General features: G+C 38.9%; 1 protein-coding gene across 1 annotated transcript in view; it reads right to left on the bottom strand.

Moving 5' to 3' along the window:
* Positions 1-1491: 1491 nt before the first annotated feature.
* SLC26A4 (solute carrier family 26 (anion exchanger), member 4) overlaps positions 1492-16449 on the bottom strand; it is a 41948-nt gene continuing 26990 nt past the window's right edge. Inside the window, exons 14-21 of the mRNA XM_014531088.1 lie at positions 15406-15475; positions 12649-12741; positions 11330-11425; positions 10517-10747; positions 8273-8327; positions 6684-6826; positions 4140-4223; positions 1492-1684 (exon numbers count right to left, since the gene is read on the bottom strand). Of these exons, the coding sequence (XP_014386574.1) occupies positions 1661-1684; positions 4140-4223; positions 6684-6826; positions 8273-8327; positions 10517-10747; positions 11330-11425; positions 12649-12741; positions 15406-15475 (796 nt within the window). The 3' untranslated portion in view covers positions 1492-1660. The remainder of the gene's footprint in view (positions 1685-4139; positions 4224-6683; positions 6827-8272; positions 8328-10516; positions 10748-11329; positions 11426-12648; positions 12742-15405; positions 15476-16449) is intronic.

The raw sequence follows: 16449 nt of genomic DNA, 5'->3' as shown, positions 1-16449 counted from the left end.
GAGCATGAAATGTAGGGTGTCCCCCCAAAATGTATACACACACTTTGAATAATTATAAAGGCAGTGTTTATTAAAATACATTTCATTTTCAAAATTGAACTATCAGCTGTTAAAGTGTGTATACATTTTGGGGGGACACCCTGTATATGGGAATAGTCCCCAGAACCACAGCTTATGTATTATATATAATGCCTAGAAAATTGTTGGCAGTCAGAAAAGATTAAGTAAAATTAACATATTTTCTGGCTCAAAATATGGATTTTTAAAAACCTAAACATTTTCGATGTAAATATTCCAAACCATTTTTTCTTTTGCTATTGAGTTCATGTAGACTGTTCTGTCTTAAAAAACTCATTTTAAACATAGAGTTATATCCAAATTATTTACTTTTTAGATTTTTTTGAAAGGTGGTCAGAATTCAGTTAAAGATCACTTACTTTACATACTGCTAAATTTTAGAGAAAAACATAAACTTATTTTAATCACCACAGTCTTACAAACATATCAAAATTGTTTTTTGTTCAAAATAACACAATTTTTGTAGTAGGTTTTAAATAGACCATACCGCTATGTAACTCTACACAATGATTATTTCTATAAACTAAGTTAAAATTGCATTTTTAAGGCAGAGATAGTCTTTCATATATTTTATTTGATCCTAATTGTGATCCATGATTATCATATCAAAAGGTGATTTTGATAAACCACAATAATCTTCTTACTGCTTCACCTCTCTAAATCAATGCTTTTAAAATATATCAGTTTAGTTCTGCAGCTTTGAAGTGGACCTTGATTCTGAATTCTGGTTACATATATGGTCACTGTAACATTCATAATTAAGTAATAACCAAATTTGCATTTTAAAAACTCTGACGTGTTTACCAGAAGTGATTTTTGAAGGCCTTTATTGATAAATGCATTAACAATTCTATATCAGCGTTTACTCAGTGGGCCCTCACCCTGTGATTCAGTGCAGCTCATGGGGATGCAGGCCGGTCAGAAATGGAATGTTTTCATGATGATCATTCCTGGCTCAACTGCCCACAGGGGCTGTTGGGTCACACTTATCCCGACTGAACAGAGGTACCCAGTTCCCACATGAACAGTGTTAGCCAATGTGTCAGAGGTACAGCAGCATGACATAAGCAGGTCCTAGCTAGACATTGTTACATTGCCAGGGTAATTCTCCTCACCATTTTACACATTTTGGAGGTAAGCTATTTATTTTATAAATAAAGCCTAGAAACTATTTTAAATCTCTTTCTTTTAATGGTTAAGATGTTTAAAAAACACACACAAAGGTTTTTAAAAAATCTAATGGGCCCAACTGGTGTGGCTCAGTGGTTGAGCATCGACCTATGAACTGGAGGTCTTGGTTCAATTCCCGGTTGGGGCACATGCCCAGGTTTCGGGCTCGATCCCCAGTGTGGGGCAGCTAATCGATGGTTCTCTCTCATCATTGGTGTTTCTATCGCTCTCTCCCTCTCTCTCTTCTTCTCTGAAATCAATAAAAATATGTATATTTTAAAAATCGAATGGAAAATGAATGAGTGTTTCAAGTCCAAAGAAGTAGTCGATGCAGAAAACACTTGCATAGAATGACATTGGTGGTTGAACTCTGCCTTGCAGTCCTTGCTCATCGTGGCCCCTGAGCCCGCTTTCAGGAAGCAAGGCTACGCATAGCCTGTGGAAACAAAGGGGAAACAAAGTGTTAATACGACTGAATTCTCCTTCAGTCTTTTTACAAATATGTAAATGTTAGTGTTGGTTGCTTGCATTTGCTCATCTTAGTTATATATTGTCATGATAAAAATAGGGTAAAAACTTAATTTTGTAACTCATCATCATTTAATTAGATTTATTTAAAAGCAATAATTACTAATTATTGAGCACTTAATACACATCCTTTAATTCCCACAACTCTTTGAGGAATTATTCTTCCTATTTTACATGAAGACAGGTAAGTAATTTGCCCTGGGCTACATAGCCAGTAAGTAGCAGAATCAAGGTTTGCACTCAAATCCATCTGGTTCTATAGTCCATGTCCTTAAAACCACTCTGCATACTGCCTCACTCTCTACAGGAATTCTACCTGAATGATCTTGTTATATGGCAATCAAAAATACTTCTAAGCATGGAACATACTGATGAATCTCAGAGGGAAGTGAGGAGGGGGGCCGGAAGAGATTAACCAAAGCATTATATGCATAACCCATGGACACATATAATAGTGTGGGGAAAGTCGGGGGGAGGAAAAGGGCAGGGTGGTAGAAGAGGTCAATGGGAGAAAGGGAGACATCTGTAATACTTTCAATAATAAAGATAAATTTTTAAAAATACTTCTATATAATGTGGAATTTTTTTAAGTACAAATTTTGATATATGAGTTTGTACTCAACTAAGTTGGCCCTCTATCCATAGTCATAAACTACTACCCAGAGATGATGTTCCTGGGCTCACTAAGCTGATGGGCTAAGATGTAGGACCTCCAGTTTTCACCCTAGCAGTGTATTTCCTCCGCAAGTCTTCTCAGCCTGTCCTCCTCACTGCCTGATTTTACCATAGGGGTTTGAATATTATGCTTCTCAACATTTTTATCAGGACCTGGAATAAGGCATGCTTATCAGATTTGCATATGACACCAGTGGGGGTGCGTAATTAATATGCTGGATGATAGATTCAGCTTATAGATTCAGCATTCAAAAGGATGTTCTTCAACGGAACAGACAAGATATAATCTATCAGAAATGTGTAGTCCTGCACCAGGGGGTCAAGAACCAATTACATAAATATAAATGGGGAACCCAGCTGGATGACAATTTATGTGAAAATGCCCAAGTCTTTAGTTGACCCCTGCTCAACAAAAGCAAAGATTTTGATGTAGCTATTATGAAAATAAACACATTTTTAAGTCATAGTAATAGAAACATCTTGATGAGACCAAGGTAAGTCATGGTTGCGTAATCTCCATATTAGCCTAACCCTATCTACGGTGTTGTGTCCCCTTCTTTGCCAGAGAAGCCATGCCAAATGTGTGTCTATCAGGAATGGTAAAGGGAACTGGAGGAGTCCCACCTGGAGCAGAGTCTGGTGGAGACCTCAAAGATACTCTCAAATATTTAAGGGCTGTTCATGGGAGGGTTTGTATCGCTAGAAAAGGCTGATCTCAGCCACCAGTTATTAGAGAAAAGCCAAATTTAGTTTTGTAAGCACAACGAACTCTTGGAGATTTCCAATCATGTAACAAATTTCCTGGAAAGCTATTAGTTGCTGCCCAGTCAGTGTTGAGCTTTGACCTGTGAACCAGTAGGTCATGGCTCAATTCCTGGTCAGGGCACATGCCTGGGTTGCGGACTCAATCGATCCCCAGTGTGGGTCGTGCAGGAGGCAGCCGAGTAATGATTCTCTCTCATCACTGATGTTTCTATCTCCCTTCCTCTCTGAAGTCAATAAAAATATATATATTTTTAAAAAGCTACTAGTTTCCAATGTCTGGAAACGTTCACCCAAAAGCTGAGAGAACATCCTTAGACGTGCTGTAGAGGGATTTCTGTGTGAGCACTACTTGATTTCTAAGTCATGTTTCAACTTTCAATTTCTCTGATCTTCTTTTGTTAGGCCCAGGGGTGGAGCCACAATGTTCACTCAGATAACAAGTTGCAGTCAGATTTCCTAGGAATTGACTGATGTCCCCAAGGGCAACAGAAATACATAGACTCAGTCTTTTCTAAGTCATTATCATGAGGTCCCTGTTCCTCACATACTATCTCTGAAGCTTATGAAACTCCTGGGTTAGAAATGCACTCTAATCACCTTTCCTCTACTCCTGAAATCTCGGGAAGAAAAAGTATTCGGATGCTTAGGCATAAAATCAGGACCGGTGTGTCGGCAGCTTCCAGTTGCTGATCCTATATGTCTGGGGGCAGAAGGTCCCCAAGTTCTTAATGTCTTCAAGGGAAAATTCTTGTTTTCCATTTTCCCCTTTCTCATAAGCCATCCTTTGGGTCTTTTCTCCCCGCCTTTGGGTCTTGGTTTAAAAAATGTTTTCTCTAGTTTGTATCAGACATAGTCACTATATGTATTACTCTATTCAAGATTTAATCCAAATTATTTTCTTTGAAAGGAAATAATGCTCATACCTCATCCTCGACGTTAAGTTCTTCTTCAATCAGCTCTGCTTCCATTAATTCAAGAGGATCTTTATGGTCCTGGATGAGGGAGATCTTGACAAAGAGAACAGAAAATGTTTATGAGAAAAATAATAGCATCATCCCCCCTGATACTCCACTGAAAATGACCTGAAGCGCTGCCGGTGCTTCTCATTTATAATAATCTACATCCTTCAAAATCTTTTTCAGCTCTCTTGCCCTTTTGTATTTCTCACTTCTAATTTTCCCTGTACCATGTTTTCACATTCAAGTGTGAACTGGTATAGTTCTCCATGGTTAGCCTCCATTTCCACTCTCTTCCCCAGCCTCTGAAGTGCATGCCTCTTAGGAGTCGCCGTGCCTGCCTGAATGATCCAGCAGTCAATCGCGTCTTTATTTCAAGGGCTAAACTAAGAGCACTTAGCACAGCATTGAGCACGCACTGAATGGGCTCATGACTGACGACAATAAACAGTCCCAAGTTAAATTGGATGGGTAATTAATTTCATTAGAGGTGGAAGCCCATGTCTATGGATGAAGTTGGCTGTTCAGGAAAGTTCTGCGTCTTAGCAGTAATCAATAACAGAGGAAACCAATAAGAGTTTGGACTTTGTCTTGTGCATAAAGGATATTCCCAAAGCAATTCCAGATGTTTATCAAGATAAGAGTGACATTTCACTTTTAGCTACTTTTCACTCACAAATCAATAATCCAATCTCTCTGCTAGTGTGGACATGAATTAGAGACTTCAGTCCCTGTGCAGATGGTCGGACATAATGGATAGGTGTAACTACAAGTTGGGACTCTCTTTGGATAGTCCTTGTGTTTGTCATATGAAGGGATAGGGAGAGGGTCATATCACTGCATCCACAATATGCCTGAAATACAAATTATTCTTCCTGAAGAAAAGGAAAGTGCCATAGGCAGGGCTTATCATCATTTACTATCCATCTGCCATATCCAGGGCTTTGTGCTAGATACTGAGGGGACACAGAAGTGTAAGTTCCTGACCTGAGAAGCTACCACTAGTGCTCAGCCCATTTTTCAGTGAACCAGTAAGTACATAAGCACCCAGTTATAACTCAGTCTGACCTTTGTTCAGGGTCAAAAAATCCATCCCAGCCACTCACAATGCCTCCCTGATTACAAGCAATCTTGAGTCTAACACTGGTGGGGCACTGTTGGTTAGTGGCTTTTGTGGCATTTGTGGGATCTGAGATCTTGGGTAAGAACAAATAACAAAATAACTTTTCATGTTGAGAAAGAACTTGAAATTTTAAAAATTAATCCTCACCCAAGGATATGCTTTTAATGATAAGAGAGAGAGAGAGAGAGAGAGAAAGAGAGATTAATCAGTTGCCTCTGGTACAGCCCCAACCCAGGATCAAACTGCAGCCTTTTGGTGTACAGGACAATGCTCCAACAAACTGAGCCACCTGGCCAGGGCAATTCTATTTTACTTTTAATGAGGGACTTTTTTTTAGATACTTTACATGATCCTGCTTTGTTGTTTTTACCCGTGGGTTAGAAAATTCTAAGCTAGATAGAAAAAGGCTTATGAGTTTTCAAAGACAAGCATTTTGCATGTAGCTTTTTTTTTTTTTTTTTTTTTTTTTTTTTTTTGTTTTTTTTTTTTTTTTTTTTTTTTTTTTTTTTAGATTTGTGGTTTTGCTGCTTTTTTTACTTTTTTGTATTCAATGTCCAGATCTTGGTATTTAGGACTAGTATTTTCTCCAGCAGCATTAAGCAGAGCAATCTCTCCACTAACTATATCTTAAAAGAATAATATGCTATTATTTTCTAAATTAGTTTTTTTACTTCAGACATTAACTTCCAGTTTACAATAAGAATCTACCTTAATTTTAGGGGGGAGGGGAGAAGCAATTTAAACTATAGTAGACTGTATCACTGGAATAATTATGATTGTTATTTTCATAGATATTGTTTTCATTTCCCAAATTCATCTGTGAGAGAAGAGGTTCTTGTACCAGAATGCCCACCAGGTATTGGATAAGAGGACGACAAAATAAGGAGTCCCCAGGAAATGGGGGTTTATTCTATTTCATGGGGATAATTCATGGCTTTTAATTTTTTTCATTTTCAAAGATCACTTATGACCTACTGGATCCTATTTAAAGACATTTATCATCAAGAGTTTCTAGAGTGCTGAGAATTTAAACTGCATTTGTATATACAAGTTCCAGAAGCTCTGAGATTCAGTGCCTATATTCTAAAAAGGCACTCCAGCTAAAGTCTACCTTCATTAGTAAACCTGCACATTATAGAACTAATATGTATGAGGGGCTCCCAGGTACTTTCCTATAAACTATCATGTTCAGTCTTCATATCTGCCCAGCAAAGTAAATGTTTTTACTCCCATTTTACTGGTGAGAAAATTGAGGCTCTGAGAAGTTTACCAGATGGCTTAACATCCTACTAGCCTGAGACTCAAAGCTAAATTTGTGGAATTTTTGCCATTTATAGAAATCATGATAGTTCAGGAAAGATACATATGTCGAAAGGTGACATGTTTACCGTTTCTAAAATGGAATCTTGAATTTCTTGAGATTTAACTCGGTTCTGTACGTGGAGAACAGCATCATGCACAGTCAAAAAGAATATATCCTTTCTGTTATCATTAAAGAAACCACATTTCTCCAGCTTTTCTATTACGTGATCTTCAAAAGAAAGAAAGAATGTTTAGTTAATCTCTAGGAAAAGATATTTTATAACATCAACCAATACTAAGTTTTGACAGCTCCTCCTTTTAATTCTTTCTTCTCAGTTCCAAAATCTGACCCTGCTCTACACCAAGTTTCTTTTCCAGTAGCACATGGCATGGCTATACCACAACTGGTTGTATGTAGTAGATGGCCTTGGTTCCTCACCAGGTCCCCTTTGCCAGTGTCCCCATCCTCCAGCTGCTGTGATTCTGGCTGCTAATGGTTCATAGCTGTGGCCTTCTCTGGAGACCTTTCCTGGGCCAATGGGAACCCTCTCACCTGAAAAGGCCTGGGAGGTTACACCTCCATCCTTGCATGGCCTGCAGCCACTGACAGACTGACATGGAGGTGGGGGTTAATAGGCCAGCTCCCTGGACTCGAGGAAGAATAGTCCTCAGGTGTTTTTCCTGCTGTGTGCTCCTTGTGAAATTAAGCTAAGGAAGACTTAAAAAATTTTTTTTTAATCTTTATTGTTGAAGTATTACATGATTTGTTGATGATAGCTATTCTGACAGGGGTGAGGTTGAGTTCTTTCTTTATGTCAGGGCTAAGAAGGTGCTAGAGATGAAGAGGAGGTAGAGCTAATCACTCTGCAGGATGATGGTGTGTGGTTGGAGTCAGGTCGTCTAATCTATGCTTCTATGTCTCTGGATCTATTTGTTCACCAGTTTATTTTGTTCATTAGATTACACATTTGAGCAAGATCATGTGACACTTGTCTTTTTTTGACTGGCTTATTTCATGTAGCATAATACTCTCCAGGTCCTTTCATGTAAGGTAGAGTTGTGCAACCATATCTTTGTCCAGCTTCTTCTCCTGCCCTATCCCGCTCCTCTCATTCCTTCATGAATTTTTCCAGGGTGTACTATCTCAGTAAATCACTTGTGCAAGAATCCTTACCTCAGTCTCTGTTTCTAGAGAACTCAGCCTAAGCATCAGTATCTTCCTACACACATACTTTCTTACATTCACAGACAGACTCATACCCTGGAGGGTCCTCTAGTTTTAAGGGACCTAAGTCATCTCCAGCTCTGCTCTTCCTAGGACAAAGTTTCCATGGTGATCTGGCACTGCTGTGAGGACATCGGTCTCCTTGCATTATAGCTTTAAGGCACGAATTGGAAGTAATATCTCCCTCGGTTGAAAAAGGCCCTCAGTGTGAGTGCTTAATGGGTAGAGTTTTGGTTCATGGCGATGAGAAGTTTTGGAAATAGATAGTTGCGATGGTTGCACAACATTGTAAATGTACTGAATTAAATGCCACTTGAATGTGACTAAAATAGCAAATGTTGTTATACATTTTTTATCACAATAAAAAATCATTTTTTAAGGCCTTTGGTCATGATGTATCCAAGATAGGAGAACGTCTTATAGATAGATATGCACTGTATATGCATTTACCTTGAAGCGATGCAAAGTACACATTTACATCAATTCTTTGGAATTCCTTGACAACCTAAAATTTTAAAAAGGAGAATTTGAGTAACTTTACCTGCCCATAATTCAGTAGCACTCAATCACTTGCTCAGGAGAAACTTCAATACTTTCATGGTTAAACAAGACTTTGGGGAAAGCTCATTATTGGGAAACCACAGAGGTTTTCAACCTACAGTGATGATATGATTGGGGATGACAAGACCTGTCTCGAGAGGTAGCCACATCCAGTGCTCAACAGCACAGCACTTGACAGCGGATGTGCTTAATAAATATTTGTGGAAGGAAGAAAAGAAGGGAGTTCAGGAGCTTCCTAATACAGCCCCTGCAGACAGGAGACATGAGCATGAGTTTATATCTTTGAGTGGAAGATATACGGGTGTAGAAATGCGGCCACCAGAGTCTGAATGTAAAAACGTACCTAAAAACCAAGGGCTCTGTATTTTGACAGTGTCAGTCTTAGTATCCTGATTGTGATTTTAGACAATAGTTTTGCAAGATGTTAGCACTGGGAGAAACTGGGTAAGGGGTACAAAGGATCTCTCTGTATAATTTCTTACAACTTTACGTGATATACGGGTGTAGAAATGCGGCCACCAGAGTCTGAATGTAAAAACGTACCTAAAAACCAAGGGCTCTGTATTTTGACAGTGTCAGTCTTAGTATCCTGATTGTGATTTTAGACAATAGTTTTGCAAGATGTTAGCACTGGGAGAAACTGGGTAAGGGGTACAAAGGATCTCTCTGTATAATTTCTTACAACTTTATGGGAATCTGCAATGATCTCAAAATGCAAAGCTTAATTTAAAAAATTAAGATGCAAGACCTATGGGCAATAGTAAAATGGAACATGAAATTTCTGGGGAGAAGAACAAGACCTCTATGCAAGTATACAGTTTGGATTTTTCACAATTGTCTTTATAGCATTTGAAAGCAATTATTTGTTAGGTGTGTAAAATATTCTGGCATTAAATAAAGACTCTTCCCCAAAGTAATTCCTTAAACCCTTTGGCCAACACAATTTCTACAATGCACTTGAGCCAGTGCCTAGAGTAAAATGCACAATGAAGAACAAGAGTATGCTCTTAAATGAGCTAATGATCAGGTCTGCTAAGAGAACTGGAAGAGAAGCTGTCAGCATTTTTTCACTTTTTTGTGTGTGTCAAGTATAATCAGTTTTCTACCTTCCTGCCTAGTACCTGCGACCCTTGAATAATTTCCTGGCCTTGAAGAAGTAGCCAAGAAGCCCCAGCAAAGATAAACCTCAGTTGAGGGTCAGTTTCATATTATTACATCTGATTATTGGTGTCTTTAACCTGCTTACTTTTCTGCCTGACTTGTCGGATACCTACCTGAAACTTTACTTGAACTTGACACTCCTGAGCAAGTTGAGACCCCAGTTTGTCTGCCTTGGAACACTTAGTACAGTTGTTATTTAAAAGGTTACTTAATGTTTGCCTTCCCGGCTAGACTGCTTAGTCCTGTGAGGATAGGGACTATGACTACTTCATCATTTGTCTCTCGTGCCTGTCTGAGTGCTTGGCACATATTAGGCACTTCACATATCTTTGTTGAAAGAATGAACCCGACCTTGCATAAGTGGTGTCTGATATCATGAATGTTCCTGTCCTACATGTTCCTCAGCCCTTTGACTTCCTAGATGCCTGAACTGCTTCCTGCTCTAACCTTTTAATAATGCCTCGCTTCTCCAGTCCTACCATGTACCCCGCATTCCCCATTCTACTGCTGCTCACATAACAAATGAAAACATAATACTTAACATTAAACTTCCTTCTTTTTCATATCCCTTTTCCTATTTATTCTCAGAAAACACAATAAATGTTAATATTTGCCGAGGGGTGGCTATATGCCAGATACTGTTCTAAACCATAAATAACCATATATATGCTTATTTAATTTTCATAAAAGCCATGTGTAATAGGCGCTGTCATTATCCTCATAACTGAGATACAGACAGATTAAGCAACTTGCCTGTAGTCCCATTGCAGCAAGCGGTAGAGCCAGGATTCAACCCCAGGTGGTCTGGCCCCATAGCCTGTGCTTTAAAATATTACACGACTACAAAAGCATTCCTCTAGAAAGAGTACAGAGCCTATACAATCAATCGTCCTTTTTGTAAGAATGGGCAACCCATATGGTTTTACTATTGCCAAAAGCTCCTAATCTATAATTCAAAACACGTAGCCTTACCACTCGCAATGACCTCACTCCAACAACATCCAAGAAAGATACAGCTCCACAATCAAGCACGAGGCTGTGGATTGGCACCTTGGGAACATTCACTTTCACTGGAATCTCAGAATTCCAATCCACTTGAATCTCTATTTCCTTGGTTGGGATATCAAGTTCTTCTGGGTCGTCCATATCTTCATCAGGCTCAAAAGCATTATTTGATGAACCAGCGCCACTTATAATGCCATTCTAAACAAAGAAAATACAACTTCATTGCCAATGATTTGGGATAGTTTTCAACCAATTATTCCAAATCAATTAAAAATCCTACACGTTGTTCCTTGGTAAGCAAAACATGGAGGGAATGAACTCTTAAGAAATGAGGTTCACCTCAGTCTACATGTTGATGTTCTCTAGGAAGAAAAGTGGAAAAGCAGAAGAGCCCGGAAACTTGATTCTGGAAGACTGTGGAAGTGGCCAGGAGATACACTGGCAGGACAACAGAAAGGAAGAGCTCTAAAAGTTAATGAGCGTATTGCCTTCTATTATCACTTTATGGCATTGAATGGAATTATTTTGTTCCTCTCAGTAAAAATAAGGTTTAATTTTACAATGGAAAAAGAAGTCATACCTTATGTTTTCTCTTGCTTATTTAATTTTATTTCCCCCCATGCCCTCTTGCCTACAGGAACAACTCAGCTGTTGTCTGACATATGTATGTACACATCTGGGTACCAAAGGGGGTAGATTTAACTTTAGACAATCTAGTTGCTTTCATTTTCACTGAGAAATATAAGAATTTAAGAGGGGGAAAGAACGATGTTGTCTCACCTTAGTTGCTCTTAATTGCCCTTTTTTGATGAGTTTCTGTATTTTCCTCAGTGCTTTCAGCCTCTTGTTATACACTCTCATGGCATCAAATCCAACCTTTGAAAATAAAAGTCAGGTTACTTAAAACATCTGGTTCCTCATGCTCATTAATGGCAATTGTTATCTGGAAAGGTTATTTCTCGAGTGGTATTATGGCTTGAGACATTCTGCCAAATAGAAATTCTTGAGGTTTCCATGGTTTCCACTACTAGGCCATCTATGCCACCCACCGAGAGACTCAGTAGCATATTAAAGACTCCAAGACAATAGGAAACAAAACAGCAAAAAATAACTTCTTTAGCTTTAAATCTGTGTTTTACAAATTTCCTTGACATTAAAGAGCCCTTTTATTATTGCAAAATCTATGTATGTTCCTCTGAACCAGCAGTTCACCCCAGAACTCACGTAGTAAAACACTGATCTAGAGATAAAACCTAACTTTGAAGCATAGCATGGAATTCAAGACCAGAATTTCCTGCTTCCATATTCTATACTTTCTAACCCTTTACTCCAACTGGGCAGCCCTCCCCACAATGTTCCCACCTTTTCCTCTCAGTTCTCAGAGTTCCCAAACACCTGATATAATCTCCCTCCTGCCCACACAAAGCCTGATAAGTTCCAACTAACAGGGACCACTCCCTTCTATGAACTCTTAGTATGTACCGTCTATATTACTCATTTGGAAGTTACTCCAATTCTGCCTGGAGACAACTCTGGTGTTTTTGTCCAGCAGAGTTCCTGCTACCTGGATTTTAAGATATATGTTATCGTTGTTTGTTTTTCCTATCCCCAATAGAGCTTTAGTTATTCGAAGGCAAGGATGTTATAATTCTTAATGTCATACCCAAAGGGGAGAGGGTATAGGGCCTTCTGCCTAGTTTGAGCCCAATAAATACCTGTAGAATGAATGAAGTCTTAAAGCAGCGGTTCTCAACCTGTGGGTCTCGACCCCTTTGGGGGTCGAACAACCCTTTCACAGGGGTCGCCTAAGACCATCGGAAAACACATATATAATTACATACTGTTTTTGTGAGATTAATCACTATGCTTTAGTTATGTTCAATTTGTAACAATGAAAATACATCCTGCATATCAGATATTTACATTATGATTCATAACAGTAGCAAAATTACAGTTATGAAGTAGCAACGAAAATAATTTTATGGTTGGGGGTCACCACAACACGAGGAACTGTATTAAAGGGTCGCGGCATTAGGAAGGTTGAGAACCACTGTCTTAAAGGAACTTAGCAACCAAATTTCTAGGGATAAAATACTTACTGTAGACTTGATACATTTTTTAAAACCATCGACGTTGCCATAAAAAATAGGACTAGAAAACCTAAGAATCTTCATTCCTTCCGGTTCTTCAACCTAGCATTAAAAAAAAAAATAAAAAAAATTATCTGAGATTAAATAATTTCAGGCCTCAAATATTCAATTAAATTCTGGCTATTTAGCTAGAAGCTGAGTTATAATTGCTGGAAGGGGCTGGGTAGCATCACTCAATTATCCTTAAGTAGGGGCCTCATCACACTTGGGAGGCAACAGGTTACCCAAACTCCTGAACCTCCATAGCCCCACAGAAGGTCATACTAGAAAGGGCCTTAGAAAGCAATTATTCAACCCTCTGATTTCTGGATGAAAAAAAACAAGCTCAGAACAATGACATGAGTTGCCTCAAGTTCATGCCACTGCTCCCCTTTTTTACCCCCAAATTCTTTTAAAATAAAAAATAAAAGTAGCAAAATCAAGGGGATCTGCACAAGCTGAGGCTTATGATGTCTTTTTTTTTTTTTTAAATAATCCTCACCTGAGGATATGTTCACTGATTTTTTTGTTTTTTAAGAGAGAAAGGAAGGTGAGGAGAAAGAGAGAAACATCGATGTGAAAGAGTAACATCAATTGTTGCCTCCCATAAGCACCCCAACCAGGGATCAAGCCTGAAATCTACCTATGTGCCTTGACTGGGAATTGAACCCGCAACCTTTTGGTGTACAGGACGACACTCCAACCAACTGAACCACCCAGCCGGGGTTATGCTGTTATTTGCTTGTTCTTACCCTGACACAGAGTGGCCAGATGAAAAGTAAAACCCACAGAATTACAGGCTTGTATAGTCTTTAGGAATCATAACAATTATAGTCCAACTGCATCAAAGAAGAAAACAGAAGCCCTCAGAGGCTGAGAGACTCGGGCAAGGTCTCTAGAAGCTGGGGCCTAGAATTCAGAACTCAGAACCCAAAGCCAAGAGATTCTCTAGAAGCATTTTTAGCTCTTAATGGCGCCTGGCTCAATATAACTGAGGAAGATTGTGAAAATAAATTGAGTAGCAGCTACTGGAGTTCCAGATTCAGTGTCCAACTTTTTTTTTTTTTTAATGTTAAGGTAAAACTAGACTACAGCCAGGTGTGGCTCAGTTGGTTGGGCATCCTCCCGTGCACCGAAAGGTCACAGGCTCAATTCCCGGTCAGGGCACGTGCCCAGGTTATGGGTGTGATCCCCAGTCTGGTGTGTGCAGGAGGCGGCCTGTGGATGTTTCTCACATCGATGTTTCTCCCTCCCTTTCTCTCTCTCTGAAATTAATAAAAACATATTTTTTTAAATTAGACTACAACTTCCTAGGGTTCATATTTTTTAATTAAAAAAACCATTTTTTTGCTAAATTAGTGTTTTCTTCATTTTCTTTCTGTGCTTTTTCATCTTTGTTTTCCCTTCTGGTCACTAAGCAATCTTATATGCAGGAATCATAAGCCCATCAGTAAGATGTTTATTTTCTTTGTTTTTTATTTCCTGTATTTTATATTATTTCTTCCGATTCCAAGGATAGAGCACAATGTCAAATAGGTTCTTGGTGACAGAGAACATGAAAATCTCTTATTAGAAATGAATGAAATAAATGTTTCAAGAATTTTAGACAGGAGAAAAGAAGATGGCGATTACATAGCAGAGAAGAGATTGCTGCCGCAAACTATTTTCTTTGTTTTTTATTTCCTGTATTTTATATTATTTCTTCCGATTCCAAGGATAGAGCACAATGTCAAATAGGTTCTTGGTGACAGAGAACATGAAAATCTCTTATTAGAAATGAATGAAATAAATGTTTCAAGAATTTTAGACAATTTTGTAGAAGATACGGATTACATAGCAGAGAAATAGAATTTTTCTTCCTCTTACTGCTTTACATTTTTGTTAATGCCTTGCCTTTCAGCGGTATTAGTGTATGTGCCTAGGTCTGGACCTTTGTGTGTACAGCAATTGCATTCAGTGGGCATTTTGGATTTGAATGTGATGTTTTTCATCAATTTGGGGGAAATTTTGATATTTATTCAAATATTATATCTGCTTTTTTTCTCTTTCCTCCTCTTTTGGGACTGTCATTATACATATGTCAACATGTTTTATTTTGTTCTAGAGGTCTCCAAGGCTCTGTCCATATTTACTTTTTATTGAGGTATAATTCACATATAACATTATATTAGTTTTAGGTTTACAACATAATTTGATATTTGTATATATTGCTAATGGTCATTACTATAAGTCTAGTTAGCATCTGTCACCATACATAATTATAACATTTTCCTTGTGATGAGAATTGTTAAGACCTATTCTCTTAGCAACTTTCAAATATGTAATACAGTATTATTAACTATGGTCAGCATGCTGCACATTATAGCCCCATGACTTATTTGTTATATATCTAGAAATGTGTACCTTTTGACCCCATTTATCTAGAGAAATAGAATTTGATTCAATGTCTGGAAACAACTGAATTACCTATATTTAAAAATTCTTCTTATAATGGTTTGACATTAAAATGACCTTCAGCTAGCATGGATGAAATTCATGTAAACCATGGATGTCAGAGGGCACAATGAGTAAGAAGTTTTCATGACACCCAGTGGACTTCTGGAATTTCCTGACAGAAGCCCCCCACCTGTGTCTACCTTGGCCCTAACATACTAGGAGAGAAATAGCAATCCCTGAAAATCCAGGCTCCCAAACCAAGTCCAGCAAATGTCTCACAAAGGCACTCACGTTTTTGTAGTCCTTGGTACTCTTGTAGATGTCTGTGTTAGGGATGCTTCCAAGACCGTTCCAGGAGGGACTAAAAGAAAAATTAAGGTCAGGATTTTTTTGGGGTGTGTGTGTGTGGGGGGGGGGGAATGGGCATATTTTGTTATAAAAAATTAGGAGAATTAACAGCTACTAAAGAGCCCATCATTCAGCCCTAACTGGTTTGGCTCAGTTGGATAGAGCGTTGGCCTGTGGAGTGAAGGGTCCCAGGTTCGATTCCAGTCAAGGGCATGTACCTTGGTTACGGGCACATCCCCAGTGGGGGGTGTGCAGGAGGCAACTGATCGATGTTTCTCTCTCATGGATGTTTCTAGCTGTCTATCCCTCTCCCTTCCTCTCTGTGAAAAATCAGTAAAATGTATTTTTTTAAAAAAAGAGCCCATCATTCTGATGCTTTGGGACAGATGACATGTTCCCGTAGATAACGCTGAAGTGAACAGCTGGTGTTTGAGCGCCATTGGAGGAGGAGGGGGAACCCTGATGCTTTTCTGAGGCTGAGGGGAATAATGAGCATCACACTAATATTTTAAAGGCTAAGCAAAGAGCTTTCACACCTGTTTTATCTTATTTAAGTCCCACCAGAACGCTGAAAGGTCAGCAGTTTATCCTCATTTTTATTAGTGAGTAAACTGAGACTCATAGAAGTTCGAAAAGGCCCCGAAGGCAGGAGCAGCCCAGCCCCAATCTTTAACCCATTGGTCTTCAGCGCCTGGAACAGTGCCAGGGCCTGGAACTTACTTGCCAGTCATCGCAATTTTCTGATGAAGTATGGAGAGTCTGCAGTGATCAAATTAGCCTCCTTTTATACAAACAGGAACCCGGGAGGACCAGAAACCAGCCCTTCCCATTTCCTGTTCCTGCTGCAATCAAATCGATTCCATGAATCTTCCAGTGCGACTGGGGACATATGCTAAATAGATAATTCCTGAAGAAAGAGTGTCTGCCTGGGGTACTTTCAGCAATGTGCTCTCTGGACCAGCCTTATAATTACTGGAAATTAAATAC

Source organism: Myotis brandtii, unplaced genomic scaffold, assembly GCF_000412655.1.
Source record: "Myotis brandtii unplaced genomic scaffold, ASM41265v1 scaffold1186, whole genome shotgun sequence".
Classification (NCBI taxonomy): domain Eukaryota; kingdom Metazoa; phylum Chordata; class Mammalia; order Chiroptera; family Vespertilionidae; genus Myotis; species Myotis brandtii.
This window is presented reverse-complemented; position numbering and strand designations above follow the sequence as displayed.